The sequence below is a fragment of the Dasypus novemcinctus genome, chromosome 7 (genome assembly GCF_030445035.2).
Source record: "Dasypus novemcinctus isolate mDasNov1 chromosome 7, mDasNov1.1.hap2, whole genome shotgun sequence".
Taxonomy (NCBI): domain Eukaryota; kingdom Metazoa; phylum Chordata; class Mammalia; order Cingulata; family Dasypodidae; genus Dasypus; species Dasypus novemcinctus.
Genome location: NC_080679.1, coordinates 43,395,524 through 43,414,519, shown reverse-complemented (window position 1 = coordinate 43,414,519; position 18,996 = coordinate 43,395,524). Strand labels below are relative to the sequence as shown.

The 18,996-nt window shown below is 40.0% G+C and overlaps 1 protein-coding gene across 2 annotated transcripts in view; it reads left to right on the top strand.

The window, feature by feature from the left end:
* Nucleotides 1–18,996, top strand: part of CDK15 (cyclin dependent kinase 15) — a 91,290-nt gene that overhangs the window by 23,918 nt on the left and 48,376 nt on the right. For both annotated transcript variants that reach the window (XM_058300366.2, XM_058300367.1), the window contains exons 7-8: nucleotides 5,095–5,218; nucleotides 6,825–6,945. In XM_058300366.2, coding sequence (XP_058156349.1) covers nucleotides 5,095–5,218; nucleotides 6,825–6,945 — 245 coding nt within the window. The remainder of the gene's footprint in view (nucleotides 1–5,094; nucleotides 5,219–6,824; nucleotides 6,946–18,996) is intronic.

Here is an 18,996-nt window from a genome sequence, read left to right as displayed (position 1 = left end):
AGTGGCTTCTAAACTGAGTCTAATCTGAGGGAAATAAATGAAGATAGGCAGGTTGTGGCAGCTGGGGAAAGATGAGAAGGGTCAAGGAATTTGAGGTGTTGAATAAATAAAAGAACAATTGAAGAAAGAATGACTGTGAGAAAGAGAGATGTTCAGGCTTGAGCGACTAATAATATAAGACCACAGTGCTAAATACTTGGAAGGATTAAAAACAAAACAAAACAACAAAACCATAGAAGACATGATTCCTGCTCTCAAGGAACTTAGAGCCAAAACCAGGAAATAAGAAATATACACCAACACTATACAGAACATTAGTGAGTTATGGAATAAAATTGGTGATCAGCAATCAGCTTGTTTTCAATGAAACGAAACAGAATGGATGAGAGAATAAAAAATATTAGAGTGTGCCATAGTTAGTAAGAGTATTATTTTGTGCAACTTTTCTTCCAGTTGTAACTGTTTTAAAATTTCTATATGGATGTGAATACTGGATACGTATATATTTCTTACTGGGGTTTCAATTAAAAAAAAAGTTTTAAAAACACTCTAACTTCTTATTTTGAAGAAAAGGAAACCCAAGTTTGAAGGGCAAATGTTTGCCGGAGCTTATAGAACCAGTTTTGTCATTGCTAAAAGTGATTCTTGGTTAAAATTCTTTTTCACTAGTGCCACACTGCATCTCTGGTCCCATTAGGCTGGAACATAGAGTTTATTAGTGAAACTGGATCTGTAATTCTGGGGAAATAGATTGGGCAGGGCGTGAAGTGTCCCACTTTCTAAGAAATGTGGACTTCATTCTTAGAAGAGACATTGAAGAGGTTTAAGTTGAGAGGGGATGACACCATCAGAAGGAAATGTATGTAACCGTGGTCTGTGGAATGGGTGAGAGGGAGGAAGAGACTCCAGTTGGGAGGCTATTGCTGTGCTCTGGACTAGCACTTCTCAAGCTGCAACGAGCTGACAAATGACTTGGGCACTGACTCACTAAGTCTGGGGTGAGGCCTGAGCTTCTCTAACCATGTCTCTAACCATGATTCAAGACGATGCAGGTGCTGCTGGTTGAGGACAAAGCTTTGAGTAGCAAGGGTTTAGGTAAGAAGTTATAAAGAGGGAGCTCCTTAACACTGTGGGCTTGGTGCTGCCTGGTCCACGAATTTTTTTTTCTTTCCCCCAAATAAACTTTGATCAAGTTTTAAACATGCTTCAGTTTATCTTTGGCAGAATCTGGTGTCAGAAGCAACATCCAAAGGAGACCCCTGGCAGCCTCTGAGAGCAATGAGTAACTAGGCAAAGATAACGGGGAGCCTTTTTGTTCCCACTGCTTTCTTGCTGCACACAGAAGTTGTATGTGCCTCTTGGATCCAAGCTCCATGGCCTTGTGTTGAGCTCTCCTAAGTTTATCTGGGCATATTAAAACTGGATTGGGTCCAGATGGGGCTTTAGGTAAGCCTTGGAAGGGAAAGCAAGCACTGAGCATGTAGAAAATGGGTGTTTTCTAAAACTGGGCTGGGTCCAGGGGAGTCCTCCTAAAGTTTTTACTCTGATGCTTCCCTGAAAACACTTGCAATCAGCTACAGGCCAGAGTGCTTCATCTTCAACAAAAAAGATGCCTTGGAGACCCCTGAAAAGGACTATGCCGGCACTTTGAGGCAGAAAAGAGGCGTCTAATGACATAGCTTAAATAGCTTTCAGACCATACCGCTGGACTGAAGTAAGATTCCAGAATTCTAGTGGAGAAGCCAGTGAGCGCATGAGATTGCTAACACAAGATCCAGCAGAACAAGACTTAATTACCTAGGACTGAATGAACTGATAAAGGAGGATTCTAAGTTTTGTTTGGATTATTTCTGATGTTTTAATGTTATATTTTCTAGATACAAGGAATCCTTTACTCTTTTCCCTTAAGCTTTCTATAAGTCATAACGTATTTATCCTTTTTTCTTTTTTCTCTTATCCTTCCAGAATTTGGATACTCTTACTTACTAAATACTCTTATTTTTATGGCAAACTAGTTATTCGTACAGGTTCAGTAAGAATCTGTCTTCCTTGTTAAAAGGACATAATTGGAGACACTGGTTATATAACCAAGACTTTGACTGGAATATCATGTTTGAGAATTGTTTTAGTTTGCTAGGCCACCAAAATGCAATATACCAGAAACGGGTTGGCATGTACAATGGGGATTTGTTAGGTTGTAAGCTATGCTATCCTGTTTCATATGAGAAGCCATTGAATAGTTTTAAGCAAGGAGGTGACAATTCGGATTTGCTTTTTGTAAAACTCATTCTGGTAACAGATTGGAAGGAGGGCAATACTTCTTCCTGAACATTCTTTGCTCTTGACCCTACACTGATTTTGTTTTTTACCTCCATACTCCCATAGTAGACTTCTCTTCCTCACTCATTCCCTAAATTCTGGTGTCTGTTAGGGTTCCAGCATTGAGAGTGAGGCTAATCAGATGTGAGGTGATAGTGGTGGAAAGTGGGCAGATATGCAAGCAGTTATGTAGCCAAAATTAGTAGGAGAAGGAAGAGTCAGTAATGAGTTTTCTGGCTTTGAGTATTAAGATGGATGATGGCACCGTTCACTGAGATGGAAAAACAGGAGGGAAAACGGATTTTGGAGGGTTATCGTGAATTCAGTTTTGGACATGCTGAGTTTGAAGTGATTATGGCATGTTCAATTGAACTTCAGATTGCATGGGTCTAAAGTTCAGAAAAAAGATTTGAGTTAGAGGGGGAGTGGATGTAGCTCGGTGGTTGAGCGCCTGCTTCCTATATACAAGGTCCTGGGTTCAATCCCTGGTACCTCCTTAAAAAACTTTTTTTGAGTTAGAGCTAATGATTTTGAAATTATTATTTGAGTTGTTAATTGAAGCAATCAGAGTCAGTGGATAAGATGGCTCAGTAGAGTGATAAAAGAAGAAGGTCAAGGATGGAGCCATAAGGAATATCAATATACTAGATATAACAAGAGGAAGGGGAACCTATAAAGAGAACTTCCAGAAAGGTAGAAAAAGAATTAGGAGGTGGTGGTGCCAAGGGGAGAGAAAGCCTCAGGAAGGAAGTCATAATTAACAAGGCCAAATGCTGCAAAGATAAGGAATGAGGAGTCCATTGGATCTTACAGCAAAATGGATTGGTGGCCACAGTGCAAATGTTTTTAATGAAGTGATCATTGCAGAAGTCATTTTAGAATGGCATGAATTTTACATTTCAGAAGACAAACAGTTCCATATGATGGCATATGAATAGGTAGAGAGCAAAGGGACGAAGAGCAAGAAGACAGGAGTTTAGTGAGAACAGTCTGTCCTTGGGACATGAAAGGCATTTCAGGCTGGCCTAATTCGGCCAGCCAACTCTCTCGCCTGTGAAGTTCTAGTTTTTCTGACTTTTCTACAATTTCTTATTCTAGGGTAGTGGAATCGGCATGTTCGAATTAGAGTTTCTGACCCTGACTCTTCCTTGGGTCCCATTTTCTTATCTGTGAAGTGAAGACAAACATATCTACCTCAGAGTTGTTTTGATGATTACAGAAGGCAGTGGGCATTCAATACATATTGTTTCTCTCTTCCTTCTTTCTGTCTCTGTCACCCTCTCTCCTTAGTCCTTTCACATTGGAAAGCATATTTTTAAGCACAAGTTAAGATATCTTATCTTGTACCTGGAAATTAAGTTGATTTGTTATAGTTTTTCCTACAAATATTTATATTTATAAACAAATGAAGGGTCTAAATGGTAACATAGGAATTTTGTGCTCTGGTAGCCTAGAGTTTGATGAATGGAAAAATGAATTTGTGCGGGCGTGCGTGCATATGTATGTGTGTGTGTGGTGTGTGTGTGTGTGTGTGTGTGTGTTTGAAGCACCAGTGAGAGAAAGTAATGGAAAGATTCAGAGAGCTGTTGAACATTGTTAAATGGCTTGTGAATCTGCTGTGAGACCCACATGGAACATGCTCAGCCCAGGCTTGCTGTGGGGGGATAATTCCTCAGGCTTCTGCTTCAAGATCAGACCATGCTACCTGTGGACTTGGCTCATACCACTGTTAGCTCAGTACAGGTCCTAGCATCTCAGAAGTTCCTAGTTTCCAAGATGCAATGGAAAAAGTGGATTTATCTGCACAGCTCCGCTTCTACCATTTTGCCTGTGTTGCTAGGAATGCTGGGGCTGGCTCTGTCTTTTCTAAACTGCCAGAACATGCTCTGAGTTGGCATAGATCTTTGTAAATATTCACATTGGACTTTGAATTCTCAATTGCCAGTTGCACTGGAAAATAGCAAAAGACTCTTGGAATACTAGGCATTCTTTTCTTACTTAAGCTTCTATACTGGTAGAAACTTCTTTGGTTTCTGTGCTTCATTACCACATAAAACATATTTAAATTGAAGCCCAGATTGTACTTTTCCTGTTTCTTTCCCTCTTTCACCTCTCTCATCTCTCCTAACTACTTCTTGCTCTCTTTTGGTATTTTTTTCCCTCTTTTGGTCTAATTTCTTTCCTCTTAATCTGTACTGTATATTTCCCTTGTTTTCAACTTTGAACTTAAGACTTTAAAAATAGATTTACAAAGAAAATGATTCCTTTATTTCCTAATACCATTGAAGGATATATTTCACAGTCTGGTCTCTTTGTGCTGTGTTTTTTAAAGAGTTTCATATCACAGAGCCTGGAAAATTTAAGCAGTTGTAAGCTTTAGTATATCATTTCCCGGTCCCTTTGATCTTAAATTCCAAATTCATTGATGAGATTGTGGGGGTTTTTTGTTTGTTTGCTTGCTGTTTTAAATCTTTCACATCTAAATGGATAACTAGTGTTCCAAAGGAAATGTCAAAGTTTTACTTCAGATTTTTATGGAAGGGTAATTCCTTCAGTATCAAAGAAATGAGACATCAGGAAAAACCAGAATCTCTGTTTAAAACATGGTCCAGTGATTTGACTTTCCTTGTGCCTTTTTTTGTCTGTGAATGTAAAATCTCCATTTTTCTTGTTTCTCAAGAGACACTTTTACTTCTGAAGAGTGTTTTTAATTTAGACGGGAAATCAACACATAGTGGTTCAAATCTGCTTGGCAATGATGTTCATTCTTTCCAGCTTTTCATGTTTCAACTTTTGCGGGGCCTGGCCTACATCCACCACCAACACGTTCTGCACAGGGACCTGAAACCTCAGAACTTACTCATCAGTCACCTGGGAGAGCTCAAACTGGCTGATTTTGGTGAGTCGTCTCTCATGTTTCCTTCTGGGCTGTGAAAAATGATGCTTTTGTGGGCACATGTTTAAAGCATTGACCGGACCTGACCTTTGATAACTGGAGGCCAGAGGAACACGCTGCATCATGAGGATATCAAGCTACCACATAGGGAGCATGAGGCAAGAAACAGGAGGCGATTGCTCACTTATTAGGATTTCACCAAGTCTTGTCCTATCAATGCCCAAAACCTGGGCACTCCTACTACCCCACAGACAGTTTTGATATAGAGACAACTGTTGGATGAGCTGTACTTAGTAAGTTTTCCTAAATCTGAGCGAATATACAAATTCTGTCAGAATAGGGCAAGGTCATCCCAGGATGACAGGATAAAAAGGTCAACTCCACACAGTAGCATGGACCCCTGCTAGAATCAGAGCTCCAGGATGCTTATTCCTGCTTGCCTAAGTATCTATACAGGTGTGACTATATGGGTACCCAGGCTTTATATCCCACCAAAGAGATGACGGTTTCCTCTGAGAGTTACTGTCTCTTTCCACTTTAATGTTTATCACAGTTTATGATGACATATATACACAGATGTATAGATATGTATGTGTATGATGATTTCCTCTCCTCCATTTGACTATAAACATTAAGAAAGTAGGGCTTGGGACTCTTTTTTTGCTTATCATTATCTCCTTAGTGCCTGGCTCCATAGTAGGTGCTCAATAAACATTTGTTGCAAAACTAGTTACACCTGAGCTGAGAAACCACCTCTCTCTGTTTAACAGATGTCAAATAGTGTCAAATAGATACAGTACTTTATTCTGAGATAGTGTCTTTCATTCTAACATGTAAGCATTTAATAGACATTTATTTATCAATTCTTCACCACAGTGAACTCATCTACTGAGGTCTTTTGCAACTATATACACCATGTGATTTCATGAGATAAGTAGCTGATGGAGAAGTAAACACATTTGCAGAAGAACACTTGAGAAAAATATCTTGAGAAGGACTTACCAGACAAATTTGGCTTGGCAGTCCCCCCTTTTATCTACTAAATTGGGGTTCCTGGACTACAAAAATGAAGGGCAGACTTATTAGTTAGGACAAGAATCCAGCTACTATAGCTGAGATCCAAAGAAAGTTAAACGTGCTGGTCCCTTAACTTTCTCTCACTTAAACAGTTCAGAACTTGTGTGGTAGCCCCCTGGTGGCTTGGCCCAGACTCCTTCTCTCTTGGGTATTGCCCCAACTACACAATTCAAGATGGATGCCACCTCCTTCTGATTACAGCCTGAAGGAGGAGAAGAGGGGAAGCTGAACACTTGATCCCTCCATTAAGGGGATGATCTGGAAATTCACTCATCACTTCTGCTCATTTCATGTAGGCAAGAACTTAGTCACTTGGCCACACCCAGCTAGCTGCCAGGAAGGCTACATCTACTCTGCAAAGCAGTCCCAAAATTGATAAATGCACTTCATGAAGTGGAACACAAGGGTACCCATAGTTTATATTCTTTTTAAAAGGTTATTTACCACTTACATTCTCCCTGGCAGAATGTACCTCAGTAGCTCTCTAAGAAGTCCCAGAACAATGGGATCTGTACTTTTCTTCTATGGTCAGGTCTTGCTCGGGCCAAGTCCATTCCCAGCCAGACATACTCTTCAGAAGTTGTGACCCTGTGGTACCGCCCTCCTGATGCCTTGCTGGGAGCCACTGAATATTCTTCAGAGCTGGACATATGGTAAGAGCTAGTATCATGAAAATGAAGAAACTGTGAGTAATCCTATCCATAAGGGTTGCTGTATCATCCATATTACTTTCTTTTTAAATAGAGAAGTTGCAGGTTTACAGAAAGATCATACAGAGTTCCCAGATACCTGCCCCCATCTTTAACATTCTGCAAAAGCATAACCTTTGTTATAATTAATGAGAGAATGTTATTGAAATTTTTCTATTCATTATAATCCATAGTTTACATGAGGGTTCGGTATGTGTGTTGTACAGTCCTATGGTTGGTTTTTGTTGTTGCTGTTAATATTTATTTTAATAACATATATACCGCCTAAAATTTCCCCTTTTAACCACATTCAAATAATAATTCAATGGTGTTAATTACATTCATAATGTTGCATTACAGTCATCACTACACATTACTAAGACCTTTCCATCACAGAAACTCTGCCCCTATTAAGAATTACCTCCCTATTCTCTACCCCCATCCTGGCCCCTGGTAACCTGTATTCTAGTTCCTGACTTTATGAATTTGCTTATTCTAATTATTTCATATTAGTGAGATGATACAATATTTGATCTTTTGTGTCTGGCTTTTTTTTTTTTTTTTAAAGATTTATTTATTTATTTTTAATCCCCACCCCCCCCTGGTTGTCTGTTCTCTGTGTCTATTTGCTGCGTCTTGTTTCTTTGTCCGCTTCTGTTGTCGTCAGTGGCATGGGAAGTGTGGGCGGCGCCATTCCTGGGCAGGCTGCACTTTCCTTCGCGCTGGGCGGCTCTCCTTACGGGGCGTGCTCCTTGCACGTGGGGCTCCCCTACGCAGGGGACACCTCTGCGTGGCAGGGCACTCCTTGCGCGCATCAGCACTGCACATGGGCCAGCTCCACACGGGTCAAGGAGGCCCGGGGTTTGAACCGCGGACCTCCCATGTGGTAGACGGACGCCCTAACCACTGGCCAAGTCCGTTTCCCTTGTGTCTGGCTTAGTTCAGTCAACATGATGTCTTCAAGGTTCATCCTTGTTGTTGCCTGTAATCAGAACTTTGTTCTTTTTCAGAGCTGAATAATATTCCATTGCACGAATATTCCACATTTTGTTTAGCCATTCCTCTCTTGATAGATACTAGCGCTGCTTCCATCTTTTGGAAATTGTGAATAATGCCACTGTGAACATCAGTATGAAAACATCTGTTCAAGTCCTTGCTTTCAATTCTTTTGGAAATAAACCTTGAAGTGGGATTGCCAGGTCATATGGTAATTCTATGCCTAACTTTCTTTCACAGTGGCTTTACCATTTTACCTTCCCACCAACAATGAATGAATGTTCCTATTTCTCCACATCTCCTCCAACACTTATGCTCAATTTATTTAGTTGTAGCCATTCTAGTGAGTATGAAGTGGTATCTTATTGTGATTTTGATTTGCATTCACCTAATGGCTAGAGATGTTGAGCATCTTTTATGTACTTTTTGGTCATTTGCTTATCTTATTTGGAGAAATGTCTATTCAAGTCCTTTGCCGATTTTTAATTGGATTGTCTTTTTATTGTTGAGTTGTATGACTTCTTTATAAATTCTGGACATTAAACCCTTATTGGATATGAGGTCTCCAAATATTTTCTCCCATTCTGTAGGTTGTCTTCTTACTTTCATGATAAAGTCCTTTGGTGCACAAAAGTTTTCAATTTTGATGAAGTCCCATGATTTTTCTTCTGTTTCATTCTTTCAGTTTAAAGTCTAAGAAATCATTGACTAACAAAGGGTCCTAAAAATGTTTCCCTGCATTTTGTTTTACGAGTTTCATAGTCCTGGTTCTTATATTTAGATCTGTGATTTGTTTTATGTTAAATTTCATATATATTATTCTCTCTCCTCTGTGTCTCTTTCTGTTGCATCATCTTGTTACACCCAGCTCTCCGCATGGGCCAGCACTCGTGTGGGGCAGCACTCCTGCACGGGGCAGTACTCTGCGCAGGCAGCACTCCACGTGGGCCAGCTCCCCACACAGCCCAGCGTGCCTGCACCAGGAGGCCCTGGGAATTGAAACTTAGACCTCCTACATGGTAGATGGGAACCCAATTGCTTGAGCTACATCTACTCCCCTCTCCCCCTTCATTTCTTTGTATATGAAGATCTAGTTTTCCCAGCACCATTTGTCAAAGAGACTATTCTTTCCCAAGTGAGTGGAGTTGGCACCCTTTTAAAAACCAATTGGCCATAGATGTGAGGGTCTATTTCTGTACTCCCAGTTTGATTCTATTGGTCTGTAAGTCTGTCCTCATGCCAATACCATGATATTTTTTAACCACTGAGGCTTTGTAGTAAATTTAAAAATCAGCAAGTGTGGGTGCTCCAACTTCATTCTTATTTTTTAAGATGTTTTTGGCTATTTGGGGCCCCTTACTCTTCCACATAAATTTGATGATTGACATCTTTTCTGGAAAGATGCAGTACTTTTTGAATAATAGCTTTAATAATGAAAATTACTTAACTTTTGTATACAGAGATACAAAGTGCTTTCAAATACACATATCATTTGAGTTTTGCAGTTATTCTATGAATTTTCACAGTTAAAGAAACCAAGACCCAGAGAGGTCTAGATGCCCAAGACATCTTCTGAATTCCAAGCTTTTTCACCACACCCCTCTTCCTATCTCTTCAGTCCTTTGTCTTTTCTCCTCTTCAGTACTTTCTTCAAAGAAAGCACACATAATACTTCCAAACCACAGATAAACACATGCACACACACGTCTGTGCATGTGCATGATCACATATGCCCAGCATAGTTCATAGCCTGGTAAAAGAGGTTTAAAGATCAAGATTTTGGAGACCTGAGTTTCTTGCCAAGACTTTCTCTAATCAATTACTCTTGATTATGTTATCCTGAAAAAGCCACGTAACCTCTTTATGTCTATATGTCTTCATTTAAAAAGTGAGAGTAAAAATTCTCCCTGTCAGGGGTTAAATTGGACTGTAATTTGAGGATATAAACCAGAGAGGTGTTATTGAGTAGATCAACATAGCTGGGGAGCCTCTTGGATTAATAGGGCACAGTAGTGAATATGGGGTCTCAGGCAGTTGTCCTAGAATAGTCTAGGACAAATCTATGTTCCTGGAGATATCCAAACCATTTGGGAGCCTCAGTTAGACATTTGGTGACTTTGTAGTCATAGCCAATTCCTCAAAGCAATGCTCCAAGTAGAAAATGTGATAAAGTATATGGGCCTCTTCTGGTTCCTTAGAAGAGAAGGGTTATATAAATAGAAGGTACAGTTTTAAAAAAAATCAATAATAAATGTTTAAAAAATGATATATCTGTGTCCTAAAAGCCTAAGCTAAGCTTTTGGAGTTTTCAATTCTTAATTTCTTAATTGAGAAAGTTTGCAGAAAAATTTCCTCCAGTTTATCTGGAATCATTGATTTCCTGATACCTGGTATCATTTCTTGAAATATCATCTGATAGTTAAAACCCTTCTGAAACTTGTCAGCTTACACTTCTCTGCACTGTCACTTCAAAGGTTCTGGACTTCTTAAATCTTAATGATCATTTTCTAAGTTATATTTCACAGACAGGGTGAAACTCCCACCCATCACATTATAACTTTGTTTTATTATGGAACATATAAAACACTTAAAAATGTACATAATATGTATGTAGATCAGTGGTTCTCAACCAAGAACAATTTTGCTCCCCAGGGTACATTTGGTAATGTCTCAAGATAGCTTGTTATCACAACTGGGTGGGGGGTGCTACTGGCATCTAGTGGGTAAAGACCAAGGATGCTGCTAAATGCTCTGCAATGCAAAGGGAAATTCCCCACAATAAAGATTTATCCAGCCTGTTTTAGTTTCATAGATGCCAAAGCAAATACCATGCAATGGTTTGGCTTAAACAATGGGAATGGCTCACAGTTTTGAGGCTAGGAGAAGTCCAAAATTAAGGCATTATCGAGGTGATGGTTTCTCTTAGAAGACTGTGGTGTTCTGGGGCTGGCTGCCAGAGATCCTTGGTCCTTGGCTTTCCTGTCACATGGCAATGCACATGGCAGCCTCTCCTGGCTTCTCCTTTCTCCTCCAGGTTCCATTGACTTTCCGCTTCAGGATCCTCTGTCTGTGATTTTTTTTTCTCTTTCTGACCTTCCTTATAAGGCTCTCAGAAATAGGATTAAGACCTATCCTGATTCAGCTGGCTACATTTTAAGTGAAGTAACTTCATGAAAACGTCCAATTTACAAGAGTTCACACCCACTGGAATGATTAAGTTTAAGAATGTGTTCTGGGGTACATAACTCCAAGCCACCACACAGCTTCTAGATTGAGAAACCCTTATGTAGATTAAGAAGCATAATAAAGGAAACAGATGAGGCTCAGGCAGTTGGGCTCCCGTTTACCATAGAGGAGGTCCAGGGTTCATTGCCCAGGGCTAGCTGACTCGCGCAGCAAGCTGGACCATGCAGAGTCCCAGCCCACGTGGGAGTGCCTCCCTGGGTGGGCGTGACCGCCACGCAGGAGTGCCAGTAGATGCGGAGAGCCGGAGCAGCAAGATGACATAACAGGAGACACAGAGGAGAGACAGTAAGAGACATAGCAGAAAAGGTAGCTGAGGTGATGCAAGAGAATGATCGCCTCTCTCCTACTCCAGAAGGTCCCAGGATCAGTTCCCGGAGCTGCCTAATGAGAATATAAGCAGACACAGAAGAACACACAGTGCATGGACAGAGAGCAGACAAACGGGGGGCGGGGGGGAGAAATAAATAAATCTTTTTTAAAAAAGCAGCATAATAAAGGGAATCTACGAACCTGCTACCCAGTGTAAGGACTAGAACATGACCAATACCACTGCATGGTCTTGTACCCCTTTCCCTTCACCCCGGTCCTCTACCAGGGGTAACTTCTGTTCTGAATTTTTGTCATCATTCCCTTACTCCTTTTAAAAATAGTATTTTTACGTTCTTTATGTATTCTAAACAACATAGTTTTGTTTTATCTGCTTTTGAGCTTTTATAAAAATGTTACCACATTGCTTTTAGTCTTCTGTGACTTGCCTTTTTTCACTCAACGTATTTCTAAGATTCATTCATGTTAATCTGTTAGTTACAATTTATTTCCTGTTAATGAATATTTCAGTTAGTTAGTTTTTGTTTTGTTTGTTCTGCTATTATGAACATCCTTGGTATCTATATTTAAGGATTTCTCTAGGGTATTTACCTAAGAGTAGAATTTGCTGTCACAGGGCATGTGAATTTTCAATTTCATAAGATGATGCCAAATTGTTTTCCAAAATGGTTGCTGCAAATTATGCACCAGCAATTATAGTCACATTATACACATCCTCACAAACTTTATAATATCAGGTTTCTTAATATTTGCTAATCAGACATTAAATAATCCTTTCATGGATTATTTTCCATTTGTGCTTTATCTTCCATGAAATACCTGTTCATGTTTTTTATGCATTCTTTGTGGCTCTTGCTCTCTCTCAATACATCATAGGAGTTCTTCAAGTATTCTGGATGCTAATATTTTGTCTATTATGTATATTACAAGTAGCCTTCCCAGTTTGTGGCTTGTCTTCATATTTTTATGCTTTTTTGAGCAAAAGTTCTTAATTTTAATATTGCTGACCTGTCTTTTCTTTCATGGTAAGCCATTTTTGTTTCTTGTTTAAAAATTCTTCCCTCACCACCAATCAATTCGCTGACCTACCTTCAGCAAGTCGCCCAACCTTGAAATGCTGAAATTATGGCAAGGTGAAATTTACCCAGAATGGGTGATATATTCTGTTACCTAAATTAAAAACCCTTTAATATGCCTTTAATATGCCTCCCAAGAAGATTTTGAATCAGAAAAACTTCAAAAGGAAAACTGAAGGTAAAACAAGAATTACAGAAAAGTGGGATGTTGTTGCCAAAATGAGGCAGAAAAGGCAACTTTAAAATATATTTTGAATAAGAACACTCAATTATATTCTTGTATGTTACCTCTGCAGTTCATGTGTGTATGAATAATACTATCTAATTATAAATAATGGAAAAGATATGGAACAAAAATCATTCCAAATTAAAAAGAGAATCCTTCCTTCCTGATGCCAGAAAGGTATTGTGCAATACATAATTTTATAAGCTGTAAAGCTTTTTCTTTCACCTTAGGTCTTCAATACATTGGATATTGGCTTTTGTACGTGCCAACCAGTTGTTGAATCCCACTTTCCTCAGTGATCTGTCAAACCTAATCCCTCATATACCAGGTTTGCATAAATGCATAGGTCTGTTTCTGGGATCAATTTATCTGACCTTTACCAAAGCCCCACTGTATTAATTTCTACAGTTTTATAATAATGCTTGATATTTGGCAAGACAAATCTCCCCACCCACTTCATCATATCCTCTTCAGGAGTGTCTTGGCTATTTTTTCCTTTTGTTTATCTTTTTTTTTTAAACATATATATAAATTTTCAAGTTCATGAAAATTCTTAGTGGGATTTTATAATATAATTATAATTATTAACATCTTTATAATATTGTCTTCCAAATTTTGAACATGCTATATCTCTCCATTTGTTTAATCTTCTTTAATGCATTTAGTAAAATTTTATAATTTTCTCCCTAAGGTCTTACACATTTTAGATTTATTCCTAGATGCAATATTTTTATTCTTATTGTAAATTAAAGGCATCTAAAGAAACTTGCCAACTAAAGTGGTGTATGGTCCTAGACTGGATCCTGGGAGAAAATGGAGCTATAAAGAAAATTATCAGGGAAGCAGATGTGGCTCAAGTGATAGAGCTTCCGCCTACCATATGGGTAGATCCATGGGGCCTCCTGGTGAAAAAGAAGAAGAGAAAGCATACCTATGTGGCAAGCCAGTGCCCATGCAAGCACCCATGTGGTGAGCCATGGTCCCACATAAGTGAGTCACGCAGCAAGATGATGAGGCATCAAATGTGAGACAAGGGGAGAGTCAAGGTGAAGTGCAGCAGAAACCAGGAACTGAGGGGGCACAATTAACAGGGAACCTCTCTCCCCATCAGAGGTCTCCAGGATCAAACACCAGTGAATCCTAAAGGAGGGAAAATGAGAAGAGAAAACAACACAGACAGCAAAAACAGCAGGACGGGAGGAGGGGAAGAGAGGGAAATAAATAAATCTTTAAAAAAAAAAAAACATTATCAGGGCAATAAGTGAAATTTAAATAGGAACTGTGAATCAGATAGGGGTATTGGATCAGTATTAAATTTCCTGATTCTGATCATCATTCTGAGGCTATGTGAGAGAATGCTTTTGTTTTTAGAAAATACACACTGAAGTGTTTAGGGGTAGAGTCATGACTGTCAACTATTTTCTCTTAGAATTTTGAAGATTCAATTCCCCTTGGTTTTGTCTTCCACTGTTGCTTTTGAGAAGTTTGTTTCTAGCCTACACTAATTGTCTTTTCTTTGTAGGTGCTCTTTCATTTCTCTCTGGTTGCTCTTAAGATTCTTTTATAGGATACAGTTTTGTTAGGATACAGTTTTTACAACGATGTGTCTCAGGAGGTTTCTTTTTACTTACCCTTCTTAGAATACATTGTGGTTCTTCTAATTATAAATGAATATCTTTTATCAGCCCTTCTATTTTTTAATTATTTCTTCTCTTCCATTCTCTCTATTCCCTCCTTTTGGGGTCCAGTGAAAGATTATTCGACCTTGTCTTTCTATTATCTATACCTTATCTCTGCTGAGATCAGCTCAGCGATAGGTTTTCTGGAAGGGAAGGTGATGCAGAACTTACAGAAATAAAAGGATAGAGAGAGAGACATGAGAGAGGAGATAAATATGGGACCAGGGGACTCACAGCTTCTGGAATTGAGAGCCTCCTGGTCCTACCTTTATGTCCTCTCTCATGTCTTTCGCTCTATCTTTTTATTTCTGTAAGTTCTGCATCACCTTTCTTCGAGCCAACCTATCGCTGAGTTTCTCCTCAGGCCCCACACTGGGCACCAGTTGCTGAGAACTAGCTCAGCAATAGGTTTGCTCCAAGGGAAGGCAACACAGAACTTACAGAAATAACGGACAAAGAGAAACACGAGAGAGGAACCAAGGACGGAACCAGGAGGTGCGTGGCTTCTGGAACTGAGAAAGCCTCGACCCTAGTTTCCACTTTGTATTTATTGGAAACTACCAAGCAGCTGTTTGCTATTAGAACTGCAACATCATCTATAATAGGAAACAACTACAACATCTAACAACTGCACTATCTACAATACAACAGGTGTAACATTTACAATAAGGAACAGGTAAACCAGTTTCCCACAACATATCTCTTTTTCATATTTCTCATATTTCCTATTTTCATATCTCCTTAACTCTTTGTGCTGCATTCTGGGCATTTTGTTAGCTTGTCTACCAGTTCTTTAAATCTCTCTTCAACTATGTTATCCCTTGCCTTTTTACTGCCTATAAAAAAAGTATGTTAGTCCATTGGTAAGTGAACTTAACCATTAGTAATCATGACACTTTCAATGTAAAGATTAAAATAAGTTAAAATTATTGTGGCTCATTATTCTTATTCTTTCCACTATTGTTGTTGTTTTCCTGGTAAAACTCAAAAAGTAATGTAGTAATAAACAGTAGCCATCTTCAAGTGAGTTAACTATTTGCTCACACTCAAAGTAATTGCTGAATATTAGGTATTTACATTGGAATCCGCCTTCCCAATTTTTTTTTTCTTTTTCTTTTCAGAGTTATTATAGTAGAAGTGAGCATGGAGGAAATTTCTAATTGTCAAAGGAAGAAAAGGAAAAAAATAATCCTGTTTTGCTAAATCATGCAACCCCATGGGGTACAAACTGAATGCCTTTGCAGGAGACAGATAACAGTGGGTGGGTATTAGAGCCTTTGTCTTAAAGAAGCCAATTATAACAAGTAATGCAATAGCTTCATTCACAAAGAGCCCTAGTAGCAGCAGTGTCAGTGGGAGGCCCAGAGCAAATAAACAGGGTTCTGGTTAGATTATGGAAAATGAACCAGGGACAAACTAGTTATTCCCCAGGTTTACAACCACCATTTTCTAATCTCCCAACATCTTTTCTTCTTTCTCTTCCTGCTATTCTTTTCAGGACCTTGAAAGATTCTATTAGAAAAACAATATTTCAGCATGATCACGCTGGGTTTTAAGAAAGGATTTATTTGGGATACTCTCTCCTCTATTCAGAGCTAACTTCAGGCGGCTGCTGGATTTAGCACTACCAAACTTGTCCCATTTATGAGACTCTTTTACAATCAGATCTCTTGCTGCAACCTTCCAAATATAAAGAGTAGCCCGGGAAAAAGCAATTTAAATTTCACCATATATTATGTTGTTCTGAATGAATTTCAACAGTGAAAAATGAAATACTGATTGAGTTCTCCCAGCAACCTTTTTTTAAAATTTTTAATTTATTTATTTTTAATGTTACATTAAAAAAATAAGTGGTCCCCATATACCCCCCACCCCCCTCACCCCACTCCTCCCATAACCACAACCTCCTCCATCATCATGGGACATTCATTGCACTTGGTGAATACATCTCTGAGCACTGCTGTACCACATGGTCAATGGTCCACAGTATAGTTTACACTCTCCCCCAGTCCACCCAGTGGGCCATGGGAGGACATACAATGTCCAGTAACTGTCCCTGCAGTACCACCCAGGACATCTCCAAGTCCTGAAAATGCCCCCACATCACATCTCTTCTTCTCATTCCCACCCTCAGGAGCTACCATGTCCACTTTCTCCATCTCAGTGTTACATTTACTTCCACTACTAATCACATTAGTTCCAGAATAGAGTATCAGTAAGTCCACTCTAATCCATGCTCTATTCCTCCATTCTGTGAACCCTGGGATGGCTATGTCCACTCCACTCCTCTATCGAGTGGGTGCCTCGACTCCACTTGGACAATGGATGCAATTCTCCCGTTTGCAGTTGTAGGCACTCTTGGCTCCCTGGTGTGGTGGTTGACCTTCTTCACCTCCCTGTCAGCTGGCTGGGGTAAGTCCAATAAACCAGAGGGTAGGAGTTACAAGTCTGTTGAGGCTCAGGGCCTGGCTATCACATGGACAGTCCAGAGATTCAGGTCCCCCAAGTATACACTAAACCCCAGTGCCAACCACAGGTCCGGTAAACGTGACAGGAGAGGCTTGTGAACAAAGATCACACCTGAGTCCAATTCCATCACACTCAGGAACACAAACTCCAACGTAGGGCCAGCTGACATGGCACTGAACTCCAGAGCCATCTGCAATGACCATAGAACCTGTGGGTCTCTGTAGCCCTTAGAAGAACCAATACCTGGGGTTGTATCTGCTTTAGCTGCCTTTGGGACTCTGCTGAGGTGTGCATAAGGGCGACCCCTCTGATGACCTCCCAGCTCTTTTTTGGAGATTCATAACCATGTAAACTCATTTGTCCTTTCCATTTCCCCCTTTTATTCAGGGCCAAAAAGCATTTTTAACTCCTGATATTACATGTAGGCTGAGATATTCTCCAGCAACCTTTTTAATATGCTTTTTGCACCTCTTAAAAGCCTAAAACTCCTGAGAGGGGTTATTTTCCCAAGGATTGCCTAAGAAATTTGAGGAATTTTTTCTCTCTTTCAGAAGAATTTGTTCATGCTAGGAATAGAGAAAAAAGCTAGGAAGAGAGCCAGAGAAAGCAGAAAACATTTAACCTGTTTCCTCTAACTTGACTGAAGAACCGTTGGAGCAGTAAAATGTCCCAGTATCTCTCCCTCCTGGAAGGACTCACTGTTTGATGTCTCCCGGTCATTTTCACCCCCTGCATATGAAGCTCCCCTTCATCTCTTCATGGGCTGCCGCAAAGGTATTTCCACAGAGCAGAGATCCCAAGAAGCAGATGATATGTAGGGTAAAAAGGGCCAAAGGAACAAAGGTTTAAGAACCCAACGGAGGAATAAAGGGAACTAGGAGCTGATTGCCTGTCTGGACCTGAACCTTCAGAATTCTTAAAATGTTTGTTTAAAGCTAGTCTAGGTTGGGCAAAATAGATAAAGGCCACCCATTTGTATCCTTAAATTTAAGAAGCAAATAAAAAATAAATTAGAAAAGTTTTGAAAAACAAATGAGAAAATTGCAAGATGAACTGTATAGTTTATAAAGAGCAATACTTACACCTAGGGAAAAAAATCTCTCATCTTTCAAACTTTAGGTATATATATTTGTTTTCTTATCAATGCATTGATATTTATGAAGAATTCCAGGTACTGAATTATAATTGATTTGGGAATTTTGTCTGTCTTACAGTGTTCTAAATGTTGGGACTACTAACCAGTAAAGTTTAAATATACACACACAATGTATATGTAAATGTGTTTGTGTGTGTGTATGCATATAAATGAGTGACGTTAGACTCTAGATTTTTTTAGGTAAGGAAGTTTTTGCCCTGCTGTAAACTGAAGCTTAAAAAAAAGACGACTAGGGAAGCAGATGTGGCTCAAGCGATAAGGCCTCCGCCTACCATATGGGAGGACCTGGGTTTAATCCCTGGGGCCTCCTGGTGAAAAAGAAGAAGAGAAAGCATGCCTGTGTGGTGAGCCAGTGCCTGCGTGGCAAACCAAGTCCCCACACAGTGAGCCAAGTGCCCACATGGTAAGCCAAATGACCGTGTGGCAATCTGAGTGCCCGTCTGGGTGCCCACACAGCGATCCGAGTGCCCATGTGCTGAGCCAACTGCCCATGCGGGTACCCGCATGTGGAGCCAAGTGCCTGTGTAGTCAGCCAAGTTCCCACGCGAGTGCCCACATGGTGAGCCACGTGCTCATGTGAGTGAGTGCCCGTGTGGCAAGCCAAGTGCCCACGTCGTGAGTCAAATGCCCACGTCGTGAGTCAAATGCCCACGTCGTGAGTCAAATGCCCACGTCGTGAGTCAAGTGCCCACATGAGTTCCCACATGGCGCAACATGATGCAACCAAAGAGAAACAAGGGGGAAAGTCAAGGTGAATTGCAGCAGAGAGCAGGAACTAAGGTGATGCAATTGACAGGGAATCTCTCTTCACATCAGAATTCCCCAGGATCGAATCCCAGT